Here is a 21396-nt window from a genome sequence, read left to right as displayed (position 1 = left end):
GGGAAGGGTGGCAAACCCCCCCCCCCGGAATCTGACAAAGAGTTCCTGACTGGCAATACTAGGAAACGGCTTTTAAAAATTGGAAGTCACCTGGGACAAGAAGATCGAAGATTAAGTACTGGAGAGAAGAAGTGAAACTGATGTTGATGAGTTACACTGTTGAACTGAAGCTTTGGGACTTTTTTAAGTTTAAAAAAAGGGAACAAAAAGACAGAAAGGGAGCTAAGTGGCTATTCAGCAAATAGAAGACTAATAGAAGACCATTGAGGAAACATTTTTAAGGAGCGATAACTAAAGCTCAATTTAGAGGATTTGGAGATTTAGTGAAGGTTTTTTAAAAAATTAACATTTAAAGTATATTGCTGAATGGGAAAGCTGGAACTCTGGGATCAATAAAGAGGGACACCTGCTGACTGGAACTATTATAATTGAGGAATTGTGACCTTGTAACTTCGACAATATGGAGTTAGAGGACTATAAGGACATCATAAATCTCCTTAAAATTTCCTTAATGATTTAAAAAGATGTTTCCTGGAGTTTGCAGATGGAGTGAAAAAAGAAACAGAAAAAGTATTAAAAGACAATAAAAACTTTGAAAATTGAATAATGAGCAATGAAAGTGGAGTGAACACAGAACAAGAGACCAGCAGAGAAGAGAAAGAAGCAGAAGTAGTAGTGAAGGTGGGAAAAGATGTGGAGATTCACAGCGAGATCCATGGTGCGAAAAAAGAAGACATTGGAAATGGATAGATTAATGGTTTTATTGAAATGCATGATAATTATGATGATCAACCTGAGCTTAACAGTGACAAAAAGAGAAGAGGGCAAAGATATAAACATTGGATAATAGAAACTAAAAATGAAGGGGAAAATAAGGAGAAGGGATTAAAAGGAGTGGAAAGAAGATTGATATTAATAATAGCTAGAAAGAGGAAAAAAGAGAGGGAAAGAAGTAGGGTGTGTGGATGCTGTCAAAGTCCCTGATGAAGACGATGTCTTCAGAGGGGCTAAGAGCAACCCAGCCATGTGGGATCACTCATGAACGCGAATCCTAGAAAGAAGACTTGGACACATTTTCTCTCTGGGTGAAGTGACACAGTATGGAGCCGTGTACCTCTTTTTATTTGGGAGCATGAGCAAATGGGGATAATTACACGTACATGTCAAGTGATACACAAACATCCAATAACATAACTTCAAACATGACATATCTTGAGTCCTTCCTTTCCCCCAGATACCATAAACCAATTTCCTTGAAACTTTTTCCTTTGAGCAAATGTTTCTCACGCCTAATTTCTCTGAAGCCTTCTGCCTTATCACAACCAATCTCCTTAATCACATCCTGTGTTTGCTTCAGGCAATGTAAATATCCCCCTTTGATCATATAACGTCCTATCTGGAGTGATGTAAACTTGTTTATCAGTGAGATGTTTATTGAACCCTTCGTTTTCCTGTTGCAAATTTACCAGAAGTGTAGACTTAAGCAAGTTAGTACCGTCCTATCCTGGCTGTAATAGAATCAGGGTAAGCAGAGCATTTTTATGCTAGAGGTCCAGATATATATGATATAATCCTATTCTAACATTTTATGCTATACTGCAACAAGGAGGTGCAAAGGTAAAAGAAAAAAAAAGAAAAAAGAAACTTAGAAAAGTAGAATGGAAGCTTCAAGAAAATGGATAAATATCTTACACATATAATTTAGCACGCTTGTTAATATATTTGATTCTGATTGTTATTTGATTACTTGATTACTTTATAATGATTTTTTAACATAAATTAATTAATTAATTAATATACCAAGAGCAATAGATATGAAATTAAGAAGTATTAATGATTACATTTAGTAGATGATGCATGTTTATTAAGCTGTGTTGAAGTATATGATAGCCTATGTATGTTTTCAGTGGGGGGAGAAATAATTTAAAATATATATAATTAAAATTACCCACTCAGGGAAAGATTTGGAGGGTGTAAGAGGAAGGAGGATAGGAGGAGAGAAAGGAGAGAAAGTAGAAGGAGAGGTTGAGAAGGAGGAAGGAGGAGGAGATGGTCGTAGGAAAGGGGAGAGAAGGAGCAAGGAAGTAGGTGTTAGAGGTAGAATAGCCACCTGAGATAGAAAGAGGGGAGTGGAAAGAGAGAACTTTGAGATAGACTGAATAATAAAACTAAAATTGGATTATTGTATTACTATTTTAATATATGCATATTAAGGAATATGTGTGGCTATGTATGCTTTTGATGTGGAGAAAAATTTAAAAAAGTACAAAAAACGATTTCCTCATTTCTGTGAAATTCAACTGTTTATTTATTTTATTTATTTTATTTATTAGATTTGTATGCCGCCCCTCTCCGAAGACTCGGGGCGGCTAACAACAATAAAGAAAACAATGTAACAAATCTAATATTAAAAAATAATCTTAAAAACCCCAATTTAAGAGACCAATCATACAAACAAGCATACTATGTATAAATTCTATAAGCCTAGGGGGAAGGGAAAAAAATTCAATTCCCCCATGCCTGACGACAGAGGTGGATTTAAGGAGCTTGCGAAAGGCAAGGAGGGTGGGGGCAACTCTGATATCTGGGGGGAGCTGGTTCCAGAGGGTTGGGGCCGCCACAGAGAAGGCTCTTCTCCTGGGTCCCGCCAAATGACGTTAAATCTATTCTTTTTTTTTTCATCCTTTGTGACATATACAGATCTTTAGTTAAGAGCAATGTTCTTCCCCGTTTATTGACTGTTATTTGCTTCTAAGCCCAGTTCAAAGGGTTGGTTGGTGTTTCCACTGAAATCTTTAAATTTGGGGGATTAAGCTACTGCCATCATATAAAGTTGCTATTATGCTCTACTTCCTTGCTAAACCTGTTGGCATGCAGAAACATGCATGCATTGGGTTTTCAAACTATTTTAATGGTTTTTAATTGTTGGTTTTAAATTGTTTTTAATGGGGTCTTAATATTACATTTTATGTTTTGTTTTTTGGTTGTGAGATGGCTAGAGTCCTTTGGGAGTTGGGCGGCATATAAACACAAACAAATTAACAAACAAGCAACATTCTTTAACCCAGGGGTCCCCAAACTTTTTACACAGGGGGCCAGTTTACTGTCCCTCAGACTGTTGGAGGGCCGGACTATAAAAAAAACCCTATGAACAAATCCCTATGCACACTGCACATATCTTATTTAAAGTAAAAAACAAAATGGGAACAAATACAATATTTAAAATAAGAAGTAATTAAGTAATAAAGTAATTTATACATTTTTATTAACAAGTAAATTTAAACTTAAATCAAGAAACTCCCTCCATTTCTCCTTCCTTCCCTCCCTCCTTCCTCTCTACTTCTCTCTTCCCTCTCTTTTCTTCCTTCTCTCTCATTTGTTTCATTTTCCTCTCCCTCATTTTCTCATTTTTCTCTTTCTCTTTTTCTCTCTCTCTCACTCTTTCCATCTATCCCCCTTTCTGTCTTCCTCTCTATATCTCCCTCTTTCTCTCTCTGTCCCTCTCTCTTTCTCTCTCTTCTCTTTCTCTTTCTTTCTCTGTCTCTTTCACTCACTCTTTCTCTCTCCCTCTTTGTATCTCTCCCTCTTCCTTTCTCTCTCCCTCTTTCGCCCTCTTTCTCTTGCTTTCTTTCTCTCTCACTCTATTTCTATCTCTCCCTCTCTCCCTCTTTCTTTCTCTCTCACTCTATTTCTATCTCTCCCTCTTTCTCTCTCCCTCTCTATCTCTCCCTCTTTCTTTCTCACTATATTTCTATCCTTCTTTCTCTCTCACTCTCTATCTCTCCCTCTTTCTCTTGCTTTCTCTCTATCTTGCTTTCTCTCTCTCTCTCATACACCACGCTGGAAACAGAGAGAGAAAGAGAGAGCGGAGGGCAGCTTGCCAGTCCACGGCCCCCTGAATGAGCAGCTCTGCATGTCCCCAGCACTGGACTTCGCCGTCGCCTCCGCTCCCTCCGGCTCTCCAGCTAACCCCCTGAATTCACCCGAACGGAGGCGGCCGCGGTTTCAAAGGACCAACATACGGTCCTTCATGGTGCTGCGTTGCTAAAGCCTCCAAACTCCGCTGCTGTCCTTGGGCATTGTTACTTCTAAGCTGTGCTGAGAGAGAGAGAGAGAGCGGAGAGTACCGGACTTCACCGTCGCCTCCGCCCCCGCCCGGCTCTCCAGCTAAGAGGCAGCAATCACGTCCACCCCTTCGCCCTCCACAGTGCCCAGCGCCCAGCCCCACGCCGCCTCCGCCTCCGGGTAGCGCGCCCGAGCTCTTCCTGCAGGAACGGGTGGTGGGGTGGAAGTGGTTGGACTTATCTACACGCGCGCCTGCTGATTGGGAAGAGAGGGAAAAAAATCTGCGCCTCCAAAGAGGGGAGAGGGGGAAGAAAGAAAAAAAGAGTTCCAACTTGGCGGAAGGCGGAGGGGAGAACCGAGCGTGCTGCAGCAAGTTTGCTTGGCTTTCTGGGGCTTTTTTTTTTCCTTCCCTTCCACCACCCCTGTCTGAATGTCGTTTGCCGCTTAGGAGTGACCCTCTCTCGGGCTTGTTGTGGATGTGGCATGGATGAGGGGGAAAGCCCGACTGCCCGGAAAAGCACATTTGGAAAGTCTCTGTGGAGAGCCAAAATCCCAACGAAGCTTCTTTTTTCTTCAGTAGTCGGTAAGGAGGCGAAGAAGAGGTTGAACTCGTTTTGCTAATTCGCGCTTACGGCTTTCCCCCTCATCCGCGCCGCATCCACAACAAGCCCGAGAGAGGGTCACTCCTAAGCGGCAAACGACATTCAGACAGGGGTGGTGGAAGGGGAGGAAAAAAAGCCCCAGAAAGCCAAGCAAACTTGCTGCAGCACGCTCGGTTCTCCCCTCCGCCTTCCGCCAAGTTGGAACTCTTTTTTTCTTTCTTTTCCCCCCCTCCCCTCTTTGGAGGCGCAGATTCCCCCCCCCTCTTCCCAATCAGCAGGCGCGCGTGTACATAAGTCCAATCGCTTCCACCCCACCACCCGTTCCTGCAGGAAGAGTTTAGCGCGCTACCAGGAGGAGGAGGTGGCGGTGGCCTGGGGCCGGGCGCTGGGCGCCATGGAGGGCAAAGGGGTGGACTCTTTGCTGGAGAGCCGGACCGGGGGCAGAGGCGACGCCGAAGTCCGGTGCTGGGGCCATGCGGGGCCGCTCATCCAGGGGGCCGTAGACCGGCAAGCTGCCCTCCACGCTCTCTCTCTTTCTCTCTCAGCGCAGCTGAGGTAACAGTGCCCGGGGACAACAGCGGAGCTCGGAGGCTGCAGCAACGCAGCGCCGAGAAGGACCAGGTCCCTTGAAGCCGCCGCTGCCTCCATTCGGGCAAATTCAGGGGGGTTCCTGAATCTCCCGTCCATTCACCGCGGAGGATGAGGTGAGGAGGAGACGGTGCAGAGGCAAGGGGCGGGGAGGAAAGCGGGCCTGCAAGGAGCCAATTGCAGGCCCGCTTTCCTCCCCACCCCTTGCCTCTGCACCGTCTCCTCCTCACCTCATCCTCCGCGGTGAATGGATGGGAGATTCGAGAGCTTATTATATCTATTGATAAAATCTCGCGTGCTCACTGCGGGCCGGATAAATCGCCTCAGCGGGCCGTATCCGGCCCGCGGGCCGTAGTTTGGGGACCGCTGCTTTAACCTGTGTAAGAGTTTCCTGGCTGGGGGAAACAGAAGCTGTAGATGGGTTTTTATTACTGGGCAATTAGTCAAAAAGAAAGTACACCAACAATTAAAAAAAAATATTCAAAGACTCATGGTCCCAATACTGATTGCCTCCTTCTCATACCCTTTATGAGGAATTAAGTATTGTAGTGTAACATGTAATTTGACCCTTTTAAAAAACACACCTTAAGATAAAATTTAGCACCAACCAGCTGCCTCTTATTATATTTGAACATCCAATTTTAAGGAGACTTGGAAGTAAATAGAGTTCAAAGCTAATTCTAAAAAAGGGTTAACTCATATCGACCAGGGAGTCTTAACTGCTCAAACGCAGCTGATGCAAGGTCAGTGGCAAACACAGGGAACCTGGGGGTTACTTTATTTTTCTTGCGAGTAGGTCAAATAAAACACTGCTGATATTCCATTTATCTGGTGTGACAAGCAAACATTTGGCAGCAAGTACAGGCATACCCTGGAATCTGGCATCAGTCTCCTAGCACAGCTGTCAGCCTGCTGACTAATCACTTCTTCCTGAAGTTAATGCAACTCTAGCTTTTTAACACTCTTTCATCTCGCATACCCAGGCACTCAGTCCTTGGAGAGAGCTATTTGTTTTGGTAATGCAGTAATTAATTATAACTTTTTTTTAACGGTTTTGGCAGCAGGCCACTTGCATGAGTTCTTTTTCTATAACATTTCTTTAATATTTACAATGTGGTGGTTTGTAGCTGGGAGTTAGTTTCCTTGGCTAATTTAGGTTATCTCCTCTAAGGGAGATCTGGAAAATATTCGTTCTGATTTCATTATTAAGGGAAGGTTACATGTTTTTGATGTTTCATTTTTAGCACTTTGTTTAGGGATTTTGTTTATTGTGATAGATAATATTGCCTTTGAACACCACAGACTTTATAACAAACACCTACTGGTACAAAGGACAGATGGTATGCACTCCTGGATGGCACATGGCATCCAGCCAGTGTAACTCTGACTTGATCATTCAAAGAACAAAATCAAGATACAGATGTGGCCAAGGAGATGAGCCTGGGACACCAGTTAGATTAGATTAGATTAGATTTATTGGATTTATATGCCGCCCCTCTCCATAGGCTCACAACAATGGTAAAAAACAATACATAGTAACAAATCTAATATTTAGCAATCTAAATTACAGTTTTAGGTTAAAAAATCCAAAAGAAACCCCAATATATAAAAAACAAGCACACAGTCGAATCATACACAGAAACTACATGGGCAAGGGGGAGATGTTTCAATTCCCCCATGCCTGATGGCAGAGGTGGGTTTTAAGGAGTTTCCGAAAGGCAAGGAGGGTGGTGGCAATCCTAATCTCTGGGGGGAGCTGGTTCCAGAGGGTTGGAGCCACCACAGAGAAGGCTCTTCCCCTGAGTCCCGCCGCAGGCATATTTGGACAAGGAGTCTCTTCTCACAGTCACTCATATCCTCATTTCCTCTAAGCTCAATTACTGCAATGCGCTCTCCTTAGGGCTACCCTTGAAGAACATTCAGAGACTTCAGTTAGTCTAGCACCCAGCCATGAGAACCGTCTTGGGCGTACCAAGTCCAGCACTCCATGAATTGCATTGGCTGCCAGTCAGTTTCTGAACACAATTCAAGGCGTGGGTTATTACCTATAAAGCCCTACTTGGCATGGGACCAGATTAATTATGGGACCGTCTTCTGCCTCACATGTCCCAGTGATCAGTTAGGTCACACAGAGTCTGCCTCTTCTGGGTCCCATTGGCCAAACAATGCCAACTGGCCGGTCTGCGGGGGAGAGTCTTCTCTGTTGTGGCCCCGGTCCTCTGGAACAAATGCCCCCCCCCCAAAAGATTTGTACCGTCCCCACTCTCCTCGCCTTCTAGAAGGTGCTAAAAACACATTTATGCCGGCAGGCCTGGGCACCTTGAGTGATAGCTCCACTCCTGCCATTAGAATGAATGAGAGATGGTTGTTTGTTTTTAAATATGGGTTTTATCTACTTTTTCTAATGTTTTAATTGTATTTTACTCTTATCTGTTTATTTTATCTTGTCTATTTTTTATTCTTGTAAGCCACCCTGAGTCTGCAAGGAGCAGTTATAAAATAAATAAATTAAATAAATAAATATTCTTAGCAGATACGGCTTCTTTTTTGTGTTTCAGTAATCTTGGTATATACTGTACTTAAAATGGCCTTTTTTGGTTCCTGTGACTTTTCTCTGGCGACAACATAGGTACAGAATCGTTTTCCCCATTTCTTCTGCTTGGAAGTTACTGCGATGACTGCCGTACACTGATCTTTTAACTTTTAGTACTTCCTCTACACTTTTATATTGCAGCTGATTAGGGCCATTTCATTGGGCATGATTGTATGAATTACATCAATTCACAGTTAATTAATTAGTATAAAAATAGTCTTCAGGATTTTCAGGAGAAGGAAAGGATTTAGGGGTAGTGATTTCTGACAGTTTCAAAATCGGTGAACAATGCGGTCAGGCGGTAGGAAAAGCAAGTAGGATGCTTGGCTGCATAGATAGAGGTATAACAAGCAGGAAGAGGGAAATTGTGATCTCGCTGTATAGAGCGCTGGTGAGACCACATTTGGAATACAGTACTGTGTTCAATTCTGGAGACCTCACCTACAAAAAGATATTGATAAAATTGAACGGGTCCAAAGACGGACTACAAAAATGGTGGAAGGTCTTAAGCATAAAACTTATCAGGAAAGATTTCATGAACTCAATCTGTATAGTCTGGAGGACAGAAGGGAAAGGGGGACATGATCGAAACATTTAAATTTGTTAAAGGGTTAAATAAGGTTCAGGAGGGAAGTGTTTTTAATAGGAAAGTGAACACAAGAACAAGGGGACACAATCTGAAGTTAGTAAGGGGAAAGATCAAAAGCAACATGAGAAAATATTATTTTACTGAAAGAATAGTAGAACCTTGGAACAAACTTCCAGCAGATGTGGTTGGTAAATCCACAGTAACTGAATTTAAATATGCCTGGGATAAAAATATATCCATCCTAAGATAAAATACAGGAAATAGTATAAGGGCAGACTAGATGGACCATGAGGTCTTTTTCTGCCGTCAATCTTCTATGTTTCTATGATTTCAGTGGAATTGTATACTCAATCAATCAGTTAGAAAATAGGATTGCTTTACCATAATTTTTTGCAACTTCAAATGATGCTCAGCAAAATCGTCAAGAAATAGGACTAGTTAACTCTCAGATTTGGAATAAGACTGCCAGGTTCCATAAAGATGAGAATTTCCTTGCCTTTAATGGCAGTTTTGACATGGATAGCTTTTCACACTACGGTGTGATTGAAACGTTTTCTGCTGAAACCATGGCTCCAGCTTCTTTAACCTCTAGCTATTAAAATTCAAGAGCATTCATCTGAAAAGAACCTGACAGGCTATATTGTTTGGGGTACTTCCAAGCAAAATAGCACTTGAGCAATTCACTCAGCTAAAGCAACTAGAAATTAAGGCAATTGTTCTTAAATTAAGCAGTGCTCCTGCTAGAATCACACTTCTCTACCATAAGGGGACGATTCATTTTTGGTTTGGCATTTTCTGGGAAGAAAAAAAGGATGCTACTACTGGTATATCTACTGCCTTGAGAACATGCAGGCTGCTGCATAAATTTAAGAGCAGAATTACAACTGTGTTTTATTTTACTGGAATTCTAGACCTAAGTTCATAAAATACTCTGGGTAGAGATGGTTCTTTGGCAGATAAAAAAAAGAAAAAAATACCGATATACCACTACCATAGTGTAAGAAAGTACAATGAGTCATAGATACAAAGCCAATTGGAGAAACCTGTTATTTAGAGAATTTATTAACAGGATTGGACCCCTGAGTTCAGGATTTCAGGGGTCCAAATGTTACTAGTAACCTAGGAACAGCCTTTGTTTTTCAAGAGGAAAGGCTAGTAGAAATTTTATACTGCAGATGAGTTTGTCCAACTAGCATTTCTTATTTACCTTTGGCTGAGCTTGAAAAGCCAAACAGGATCAAAGCAGTTTTACGTTCAGTTTTCCATTGTTCCCTACTAGAATACCTCTGGCCCTTTTCACACCTCTACGCCAACATAGCTGTCTATGTGCAGTGAAGTCTTGAGTATTTTCTTCTATTTTTAGATAGAATTCTGCACTTAAGAAACATGGATCTTTGCACATGTGTTTCTCTTATGGTGAAATTACTCATAAATTTATAGCTGACTCTCTGAAGCATTGGTTTTAGAATAGAATAGAATAGAATAGAATAGAATTTTTATTGGCCAAGTGTGATTGGACACACAAGGAATTTGTCTTGGTGCATATGCTCTCAACGTACATAAAATAAAATATACATTTGTCAAGAATCATGTGATACAACACTTAATGATTGTCATAGGGGTCAAATAAGCAATGAAGAAGCAATATTAATAAAAATCTTAGGATATACGCAACAAGTTACAGTCATACAGTCAACATGGGAGGAAATGGGTGATAGGAATGATGAGAAAAACTAGTAGAATAGAAGTGCAGATTTAGTAGAAAGTCTGACAGTTTTGAGGGAATTATTTGTTTAGTAGAGTGATGGCATTCGGGAAAAAACTGTTCTTCTGTCTAGTTGTCCTGGTGTGCAGTACTCTGTAGCGACGTTTTGAGGGTAGGAGTTGAAACAATTTGTGTCCAGGATGCGAGGGGTCAGTAAATATTTTACCCGCCCTCTTTTTGACTCGTGCAGTATACAGGTCCTCAATGGAAGGCAGATTGGCAGCAATTGTTTTTTCTGCAATTCTGATTATCCTCTGAAGTCTGTGTCGGTCCTGTTGGGTTGCAGCACCAAGAATATATAGTAATCTGCTTTACTATAGCTGATAAATCCTATTATTAAATATTTGATAGAAAATAGTCACTTTGTCCATTATTACAAAACACAGGATTGTAGATATTATTGTAAGTTTCAGCAACGTACACTGAATATTTTTAATTTCCCAATACCAATGTAACAAGAGGAACACTGATATAAAATTGGTAGGATAAATCTTTAGATAGGCTAGAGCCCATAATAGAGGACCCTATTAAAAATAAAGCAAAATATAGTAATAATGACCAATATTCCCTATAGAACAGCTGCTGCCCATCTTGTGGTTTGAGGTCATAATTATCTTGTCTTGGAGGTAACAATTGAACTGGTTGTTTCATATTATACCAAACGACTTCTGGTGGCAAAATAATGATTTCGAAGAACTATATAAAGGTCGCTGTCAACTAGATGAATGATCAACTAAGTGGCAGATGTGATTTTGCTTAAATAAGTGTCAAGTTTATCTCTTGAATAGCCTAGAGATAGGCTCAAGATTCAGAAGGAAGTTGACAGACATGAACACTGGACCCTATACAGTGGTACCTCGAGATACGAGTTTAATTCGTTCCGGACCTGGGCTCTTAAGTCGAGCAGCTCTTATCTCGAACGACTTTTCCCCATAGGAATTAATGTAAAGAATTTTAATTGGTTCCAGCCCTCAAAAAACTCACAAAGTTAGTCTAAATTATGCAGAAAGACATGTTTTTAATGAAGAAATGTAGATGTACATATAAATGAATAATGAAGTTTCTTTCACTTAACTTGTAAACTTTCTTAAACTTTTAAATTTACATATGTTCAACTTCTCTGCCACCCAATCCTGTAGGACAGAGGTCCCCAACCCTTTTTGCACCAGGGACCGGCTTTAAGCGATCAAGAGAGGAATGGGTGAATGAATGGACGGAGGGTGGGAAGGAAGGAAGGAAAGAGGGAAGGGACAGGAACAGAGGAAGGAAGCAAGGAAACTTATGAAAGGGGAGAGTAAGAGAGGAATGAGTGAAGGGAGGGAGGGAGGGAAGAAGGTGGGAAGGAGAAAGAAAAGAAGAAATAGAGGAAGGGAAGGTAAAAGAGAGAAAGAAAAAGAGCAAGAAAGAAAGAAAGAAAGAAAGAAAGAAAGAAAGGGGGAAGGGACAGGAACAGAGGAAGGAAGCAAGGAAACTTATGAAAGGGGAGAGTAAGAGAGGAATGAGTGAAGGGAGGGAGGGAGGGAAGAAGGTGGGAAGGAGAAAGAAAAGAAGAAATAGAGGAAGGGAAGGTAAAAGAGAGAAAGAAAAAGAGCAAGAAAGAAAGCTGCAAGCACCCCCCCGAGCCCCCCAGGCCGGCTGCAACCTTTTAAAACACGCGCGCCGCTTCGCAGCTGTCTCCTGAAGCCGAACGCGGAAGTTAGCGTTTGGCTTCAGGAGACAGCTCCTTGGCGCTTGTATCTCGAATTTGGGTTTGTAAGTAGAACAAAAATATCTCTCCCCTCCCAGCTCTTATCTCGAGTTGCTCTTAAGTAGAGCAGCTCTTATGTCGGGGTTCCACTGTATAACAAAATGAAATTCAATACAGAGAAAAGTAAAGTTTTACACTTGGGCAAGAAAAACTAAATTTACAAATACAGAATAGGTGGTAATTGGCTCAATAGCAATGACTGCAAGACGGCTTCTAGGAGTCCTAGTGGACAATCACTTAAACATGAGCCAGCAGTGTGCAACCACCAAAAAAGCCAAGGTATTCCTAGATTGTGTTAAAAGAGGGATAGACTCAAATCCCCATAAAATGTTAGTACCACTTTATAATGCCTTGGTAACACCATACCTGGAATATTACATCCAATTTTGATATTAAATCCGCAATATAAAAAAAATGTTGAGAGTGAGACTCTAGAAAGAGTGCAGAGAAGAACAACAACATATAAAAAACAGTTGCAGGAATTAGTAAAAAGAAGGAGTGATATGACAGTGTTCCAATATCTAAGATGCTGCTACAAAGAAGAGGGGGTCAAACTAGCCTCCAAAGCACCTGAAACAGAGGTGGGTTCTTCCCATTGGGCCGATTCATCTGAACAGGTGACCCACTGGTGATGTCATGTGACCGTCGGTGCCAATCCATGGGCATAATCAAATAGATTATTTACAAATAGAAAAGTTCCTAAGTTCTTCCTTAATACACTTAACCTTTGCAGTCAATATAACAAAATGTAGCTACATTCATAGAAATAGTAACTTCTTCGTTTGATACTATCGTTTGATAGTAGTAGTAGTAGTAGTAGTAGTAGTAATAATAATAATAATAATAATAATAATAATAATAATAATAAATGGAATAAATCAGACTATCTGGCTACTTTATATATTGTTGAGTGATAAAATGGGTCCCTGTACAGTATAGTAGGACATGGACAGTGGTTTTGGTAAACTTTCCTCAGAGACGCAACCTTTGTTCTCATTGATATGGTATATTTCTGCCCTCAAGAACCATCATATTCCCTGTCTTATAGCTATCCTTCTGGCCAGAGGAAAGGGGCATGAATGTTCAGGAAAACATTCCTGACTATTGATCCAGATGGGCTTCTAGATCTCAGGTACAATGTGTGCTCAGTCACACCAATTGTTAAAGTGCCTCCCCAAAACAATAATAATACTATAGTTTTTGCAGAATTGTCTGATTTCATATTGATTCATAATTGTCTGCAGGGAGAAAAGAATCCAGACTTTTTGAAACAGGTATCAAACTGATGGTATGTCAGGTGCAGACCATACCTATCCCAGCTCCGTGAATGGAAAAAACAATGTGATGTAGCGAATTTGACACCCGTGTTTTGAAGAGCACAGTATGCTATAACACAAATTCATGGACCAGTTACAGTGTTAATCAATCCAGTCTCCTTCCTAATAATACATTACGTTACATTAAAAAATAAACAAGAGCTATTTGAAATACAGTGGTACCTCTACTTACGAACTTAATTTGTTCCGTGACCAGGTTCTTAAGTAGAAAAGTTTGTAAGAAGAAGCAATTTTTCCCATAGGAATCAATGTAAAAGTAAATAATGCATGTGATTGGGGAAACCACAGGGAGGGTGGAGGCCCTGTTTCCTCCCAGGAGATTCCTAGAAAGGCCCCACCTTTTCCGGTTACAGTTTCGGAGGCTCGGGTTTGTAAGTAGAAAATGGTTCTTGAGAAGAGGCAAAAAATCTTGAACACCCGGTTCTTATCTAGAAAAGTTCATAAGTAGAGGCGTTTGTAGATAGAGGTACTATTTAGAACCATAGCATCCTATCTGATGATAAGTGCATTAAGAAAGAATATTTTATAAGTCATTGAGGGCTGCGGAGAGGGGCGGCATACAAATCTAAATAAATAAATCTAAATAAATAAATTTGCTCCTAGATTAATGGTGCATCACACTTCTTCAACTCCCTGTGTCTATAAATCTGATTATAAATTTTCCATTTATGCTAACTTTCCCCAATATTCTAGATCAGTCTTTCTCAGCATTGTGAATTTTAAGATTTATGGACTTCAACTCTTGGAAAAGCTGATACTTTACTTACCACTTCATTGTTGCTGGGAGTTCATTTTTCCACAGGATTGGGCCCTTTTCAGTTGAGCAAAAGTGCCATAAGGTCCCTGCTGAACATCAAACAATTACATAGCATGTTTACCCAATGTTTACCCAATAAAACTTTACTGCAGCTATGATATGATGTTAAGGGAAAAGACAAATATACTCCACTATTTTGCACACATTTTAAATGACATCATTTAATGAGGATTTAGTGGAACTATGAAAGACTGTGCCCAAATATTTCAGCCCTTTTATTTGTTTTACAATCTGGCCATTTGCTAGCAACTGTACATTCCAGGTCAGTTTTTCTGAAGATGTAAGTTGTATCCTAGTATTTTGAAGGGGAGGCATTTTTACAGGGCAGAAAGATAGAGAGTAGTGTTTTATTTAAGCTTCAGTTCTTTGTGTTTCGTATTCTGGCTTTGATCAATTACTGGATCTGGAGAATGAGATATAATACCAATTGAGAATGAGATATAATACCAATTGAGAATGAGATATAATACCAATTGGTATCAGGGCTCTGAATCTTTGGAAAGGAGTGGCATACAAATCTAATAAATTATTATTAATTATTAATTATTATTTTATAATTTTACCCAGCACATGGCAGGAGGCTACTACCAAAACCAGGAGTTTGCTCCAACTTTCAGACTTTTCTTTTACTGGATTTGCATAGTTTGTTTTAATTTAAGCAAGGGTATCGCAGCTAGTTTCTCTTTAGTATTACTTCTGTCCATGGCATAATTTTCCAACATCTATCATGGAACAATTTGTACAATATTATGAAATCAAAACAATGGAGCCATCTTCAAAGCAAACAATGTTATAATAAAGTTGAAATATTCAATGTTCTGTGTTGCAGTAAATAATTGTAAGTTTTCTTTCAAGTGCCTTTTATTTTTAAATATATAATTGCAATAGCTATATAAAAATGGAAATGAGGCTTGCAACAATATTTTACAGGGTATTCACTCATCTTTCCATTAGGAATGCTTCTGTTCATAAATCCAGGGAACCATTTTATTTAAGCAGAGCCTTCCATTCCTACAAGTTTTTTCCTTCAATTTTCCAACTGGCATATCATGATTCATGAATATTGAGCAGCTTCACTGCCTTTATTTTGAAATTTTGTGTACATTCCATAAATAAATATGATTATATTTCCCACTTACTTTCCTATGATATCAATATCAATATCAACTTTATTTGATTAGTCAATCGACCATATCAAAGCGAGAAAAAGACCACATCGGTGGTCATAAACCTGTGACTGGTTAAAATACAATAAAATTGGCTAAAATAGAGGGAATTTGAATAAATAATAAGTTAAAATGCAGTATAATATGCTAAAATTGAGTAGTAAAACATGAGAATATAACTCGTGCAAAGGATTATATTAAATAAATCTAAGATACTGATATAAAATATTCTTAAGTGAGTTCATCTCCTTTGCATGCCACCCAATATGTTCTATAAAACGTATTCTCATCTGAACAGCCCTGACTATAAACTTAGCGGTTCTAGAAACTACATATATATTTGTACCCTGAAGAAAATATGATAATTGTTTATTACAGTCCCAGTGTATGATTTTGTCAAGTAGGGGCTGTAAATACTGAGGTCTTACTTTCCTATGAAATTTGAAGTTTTTCCTCCTAAGCTCAAGTTGAGTTATTTTTAGTAAAAAATGATTTTTTTAAAACCCACAATATGATTTAATTTGTATTTTGTGTATTGTTGTCTCTCTCTCTCCCCTCTCTGAATATGGGCTCAGCAGCAGCCCTGCTAACCAGCAGTCCAGTTGTAGAATTTTGGATGTCTCTAACAAGGGCTCAAGCAGCAGTTCAAGTGAGTCGGAAAGCAGTTCTGAATCTGATTCAGAGACTGAAAGCAGTTCCACAGAAAGCGACTGCAACAAGCAATCACATTGTTCCAGCCCAGAGGTAATAAGTTAAAATTTATTTTCTAAACCAGTGGAACTTTTGTACCAATAATATGTCTGAGACCAGAGAGTTTTAATATGGTACATTTTGCTGAAATACTTTGTTTTATAATATGAAAACGCTGTTAGATGCAGCACAAGATGACATTTTATGCAAGAAAAAAGCATATTGAAATTCGTCTTTCCAGTTGTCATAATATTGCTTTTAAGCAGAAAGCTGTTGTGCAAAGCTTGGTATAAATGAGAACATTTTGTGTTCATTAAAACTTTTATAGATTTCTAACATTGATCGCAAACTAAGATAGGCATGTGTGTGAGAAGGCATATACACACATATTGCATGTATGTATGTATGCATGTATTTATGCATGTATGTATGTATGTATGCATGTATGCTTGTGCCATGGTGGCACCATGACTAGAGTGCAGTACTGCAGGCTACTTCTACTGACTGCAGTTTGGCAGTTCAAATGTCACCAGGCTCAAGGTTGACTCAGCCTTCTATTCTTTTGAGGTGGATAAAATAAGGACTGCTTAGAGAAGGCTTTAAAGCACTGTAAAGCAGTACAGGTACAGTGTCCCCTTGACTTTCGCGGGGGATGCGTTCCAAGACCACCCGCAAAAGTCAAATTTCCGCGAAGTAGAGATGCGAAAGTAAATACACTATTTTTGGCTATGAACAGTATCACAAGCCTTCCCTTAACACGTTCAACCCCTAAATTACAATTTCCCATTCCCTTAGCAACAGTTTAGATTATTACTCACCATATTTATTTATTAAAGTTTATTTTTAAAAAACTTTATTAAAGGCGGATGAAAGTTTGGCGATGACATATGACATCATCGGGCGGGGAAAACCGTGGTATAGAAAAAAAAACCGCAAAGTATTTTTAAATTAATATTTTTTTTAAAAAAAATGTGGTATAGACTTTTCGTGAATGTCGGACCTGCGAACATTGAGGGAACACTGTATATAAGTGCTATTGCTAAGTGCTATGTATTTAGATATGTATGTATGTATGCATGTACTATGTATGTATTGTGTTGCTGATGATCATTCAGCATGCAGTTAAATTTCAACCAGCCACATTAATGATGCTTAGCAGCTCAAAGTGCCTGACAAATTCACATACATTTACATAAATACACACATACACACACAGACGTAAAGGCTCAAAGTGCCTGACAGTGTGAATCTGTCAGGCACTTTGAGTAGGTAAGCATCATTAATATGGTGGCTGAAAGTTAACTGCATGCTGAATGATCATCAGCAACACAATCTCAGGTGTGAGCAGGTACATAAAGCCACTGCCACCAGAAGATTCAGGCATTGCAAAGAGACTTACGGATATACCGCAATATGCCTCAAATAAAACTAATTATAGTTCCCTTCTTTAATCAACAGACAGGATGAGGTATATGTATTGAATAATGCCTTAGTATAGCAAACTCATTAGTATTGGAAAATCACTGGATAATTCTTCTCCTACCTACAGAAGATTTCAGCAACAAATCTGAATAATTTCTGTGTAGCTATGTTTTGCTCTGCAGATGTTATTTATTCCACCATATAGTTTAGAAAACACTTTTCAAAGATATATTCCTGAGGATGAAATTTAAAGTTTTCAAAAATATTTTAAATACAGTAAACATTTTAAACTCTTAGAGTAGAATCCAGATTTAGTCAAAATAAAAATAGGCCCATAATCATCATTGGTTCAGCTTGAACTGTTTTTGTCTGTTTTATTTGAGCTGCTTTATTGTTACTTTACTTGTTATTTATTTCTATAACCTAACTTTAAATCAGAAGGCAGCTGTAAAAGCCATAATTAGATGTTTTAAACTTTCAAATGCATTGCAATTGTGTCCAGAATGCATTTCTATCAAGCTACATTTCAATGCTTCAATCTGTTGCTATTCTGTTGCCCTATTGCAGGTGCAGAACAGCTCATCCTATTTATTTTTTTAAGCTTCAAAAACTATGGAAATCAGGCTTCCCACCGGCAGTGTCAGAGTCTGTAGTTACACTGTGTCTGTCTAGATCTAGAACAGGGCTGTCAAATGTATTTCATTGAGGACCACAGGGTTGTATTTGACCTCAGGGGGAGTGAGTGGGCATGGCTGGGGTGGGTATGACCAGTTCAACATCCTGCAGCCCACACCTGGCCCTCCTGGGCTCCATTTTGGATGTGAAGGGCTCCTGCAGCCCTCTGCAGCAAAAATGTAGTCGAAGGCTACAGGAGGCCATTGCAGCCAAAAACAGAGCTCGGGAGGGCTGCATGCGGAGCTCCATTTTCACTGACAAAGTCACCATGGGCCAGTCCTTTGCTGTTTCCAGCAAAGTCCTATAGGCCAGATCTAAGCACCCCAGATCTGGATCAGATCCAGCCTGTGAGCCTTAAGTTTGACTACCCTAATCTAGAAGGACTATGCATCAGCCCAGTACATCTATTTCATCTCCTGTAGCCGAAAGTACAGATAATTTTTGCTTTGGGCTTGCAACAATTCATGTAATGTTCATGTATTCATAGACAGGAAAACTGTAAGCAATTATAAATGGAGGGAGGCACAGGTAGTCCTCAACTTACAACCATTCATTTAGTAACCGTATGAAGTTATAAAAGCATTTAAAAAAGTGACTTACAACTGTTTTTCACACTTACAACCTTTGCAGCATGTGATTTGCATATGTGACAACAAGTTCATATTTATGGCAATTGCAGCTTCCAGGTGGGTCAGGTGATCTCCTTCTGACCAGCAAAGTCAACAGGAAAGCTAGATTCACTTAACAACCATAATACTAATTTAACAACTGAAATGATTCACTTAACAACTATAGCAAGAAAAGTCATAAAATTAGGCAAAACTCACTTAACAAATGTCTCACTTAACAGCATAAATTCTGGGCTCAATTGTAGTTGTAAGTTGAGGACTACCTGTATCTAATCTTTGCAGAACTGAAGCTACTGATTGTCAGAGAGATAATATATAAGTTCAGCTATATAGAAAACCTAATATTTTACATTTTTGGAAAGTTTAATTGTTTTTTAATCTGATAGTAATCAAAATTTCAAAATGACAAAAGTTTTATATGCTGGCCATATATTGAATCTAGAGTATAAGGGGCTCCCTAAAACTTTTTTCAGTAAAGTTTTTATAATATATTGAGATCCAGTTTGGGGCAGTGGTTAGGGCATGAAAATAGAACTTGGGAGACTGTGACTTCTTGGCAGCAGTGGCCTACAAGCCGGAACATTAAATTACGCTTGTCGCAACGGCTCACAAGTTCTTGCGGGGCCAGCGCGATTTTGCTGCTGCACCTGTGGAGGTAGAAAAATTGTGCAAGGAGCCACAGGTGCGCCCGTGTTTCGGCAAGGTTTTTTGCTTCCACACATGCCGAAAAGGGCTCACCTGTGGCTCCATGCACGATTTTGCTGCCTCCACAGGTGCAGCAGCAAAATTGCGCTGGCCCCACAAGAACTTACGAGCTGCAGCGGCGAGTGCAATTTAGCGTTCCGGCTTGTAGCCCAACGCTGCTTCTAGGCCTGCCTTAGGCATAAAGTCATCTGGGTGACAAAGGGCTCTAGAAAGAAGGTAATGACAAAGCACTTCTGAAATACTGCCCAGAAAACTTCAGGGACTTGTACAGTCACCATGAGTAAACATTGATTTGAAGGCATCAAAGAAAAGTGTAACATGTGTGTTAAATTTTATTTCCTAGCCTGAACAGCCATCTCCTAACAAGTGGCAATTGGATAAATGGTTAAATAAGGTTAATCCTCATAAAGCTTCTGCTTTGAATCAAAATGGATTGGAGGTCTTTCAGTATTATAGCAAACTAAAAGAAAAAAGGCAAGACAATGAAAATGTACCTCCTGTTGAACAAGCCAGTCTCCAGGAAAAAGAAATTAAGAATCTTGGTAAAGAGGAACTGAGGTCTAGGACAGCTAACGTAGCCCCAGGCCATAGGGGAGGAAAGCAAAAACCACTTCCTTCTGCTGCCTCGAAATCAGTATCTAAAAAACAGCCAAGGAGGACAGAGTGTAGCCTGGTTTGTGATAACTTAAACAACCATTCAGCTGACAATCTTAATTTGAACCAAATTCATTCCGCAAATAATAACATTTGTAATCAGCCCAAGACCAGGCCTTGCAGCAGCAGCATTGAACAACGAAAAGTACCACAGTCTGTTACCGCCGTGGAAAAGAGACGCACAAGAGCCTCAGGGAAAACAGCGCCCAAATCCAAGGAATTTATTGAGACAGAATCTTCATCTTCAACTTCATCGGACACTGAATCCCAGTTCGAACAAGAGGAGTGTCCTTCACACAAACTGCAGACCGTAGCCTCAGCATCATCTGGACATGACCAGAAACAAAAGAATTCAAGCAATAATAATGGTTACAAAAAACCCAATAATTGTGGTGCCTTTGGTTCCATCAACACCAGAACTAGCAGCGATATAGCAAAAGAGCTGGAAGAACAGTTTTACACACTGGTTCCTTTTGGCAGGAATGAGCTTTTGTCCCCTCTAAAAGATACTGATGATGTCAAAGCACTTTGGGTCAAAATTGATTTGACTCTGCTCTCCAGAATCCCACGGCAATTATCCGAGGAGCCACTGATCATGAACACAGGAGTTAAAGAAGCCATTCAAATGCAATATAACATTGCTGCTGACCTGCCAGCAGAAAAAGTGGTTCCTAAATCCAGAAGAAAACGAAAGGTAGGTTTTATACGTTGGTCATAATAGCACCTACTGGATATGCATGGGTAACTTGAGATATTTTGGGGCAGAGATACAAACGTTTTATTGGATTATCTCAATTCACGGGGGCTAGAAGGGATTCAAAATCTGCAACATGGAAGTGCAGCATCACAACTGAAGACCTGCCTCTTTAGTTATGTATGTGCAAATGGCACAGTGCATATACAAGGCTTTGATTGTGACACCATGCTTGCCTTCTTGAGTGTTTGGCACCCTTACAGATGCCACTACGTCAACTGAATCCAGAGTTAAAGAGAATGGAGCCAGACCAGCTATGGTTTGAAATACAGTACAGGTTAAGTCTAGATAATCTTAAGTGCCAATTTTTTTGGTCCTGGTAGCTTTCTATATTTGTTAAGTTTTACATTTTCTAAAAGCCAAAAGATCAACTACAAAACCTTGAATATCTTATAAAAAGATTGGGTGCTTGAGATAAAGTCTATATTTTTCTGCTTAGAATATGGCTGTTGTTCTATTCCTTTGACGTAAGGTCTTGCCTCATAAATGGTTTTTAAGAGCTGACAATATAACATGCAACCAGTTTCAGCAACTTAAATGATTTCTTGATTGTAATCACAGGGAAGATGATTATATTTTTATTTAGCCTAGCATTACT

At 39.8% G+C, this 21396-nt stretch overlaps 1 protein-coding gene across 1 annotated transcript in view; it reads left to right on the top strand.

Moving 5' to 3' along the window:
• Window positions 1-21396, top strand: part of AFF3 (ALF transcription elongation factor 3) — a 205366-nt gene that overhangs the window by 144985 nt on the left and 38985 nt on the right. The window contains exons 10-11 of the mRNA XM_070751578.1: window positions 15845-16013; window positions 19734-20738. Coding sequence (XP_070607679.1) covers window positions 15845-16013; window positions 19734-20738 — 1174 coding nt within the window. The remainder of the gene's footprint in view (window positions 1-15844; window positions 16014-19733; window positions 20739-21396) is intronic.

This window comes from Erythrolamprus reginae, chromosome 4 (genome assembly GCF_031021105.1).
Source record: "Erythrolamprus reginae isolate rEryReg1 chromosome 4, rEryReg1.hap1, whole genome shotgun sequence".
NCBI classification, from domain to species: Eukaryota; Metazoa; Chordata; class Lepidosauria; order Squamata; family Dipsadidae; genus Erythrolamprus; species Erythrolamprus reginae.
The sequence above is the reverse complement of the archived record's forward strand: the minus strand, read 5'-3'. Positions and strand labels throughout refer to the sequence as shown.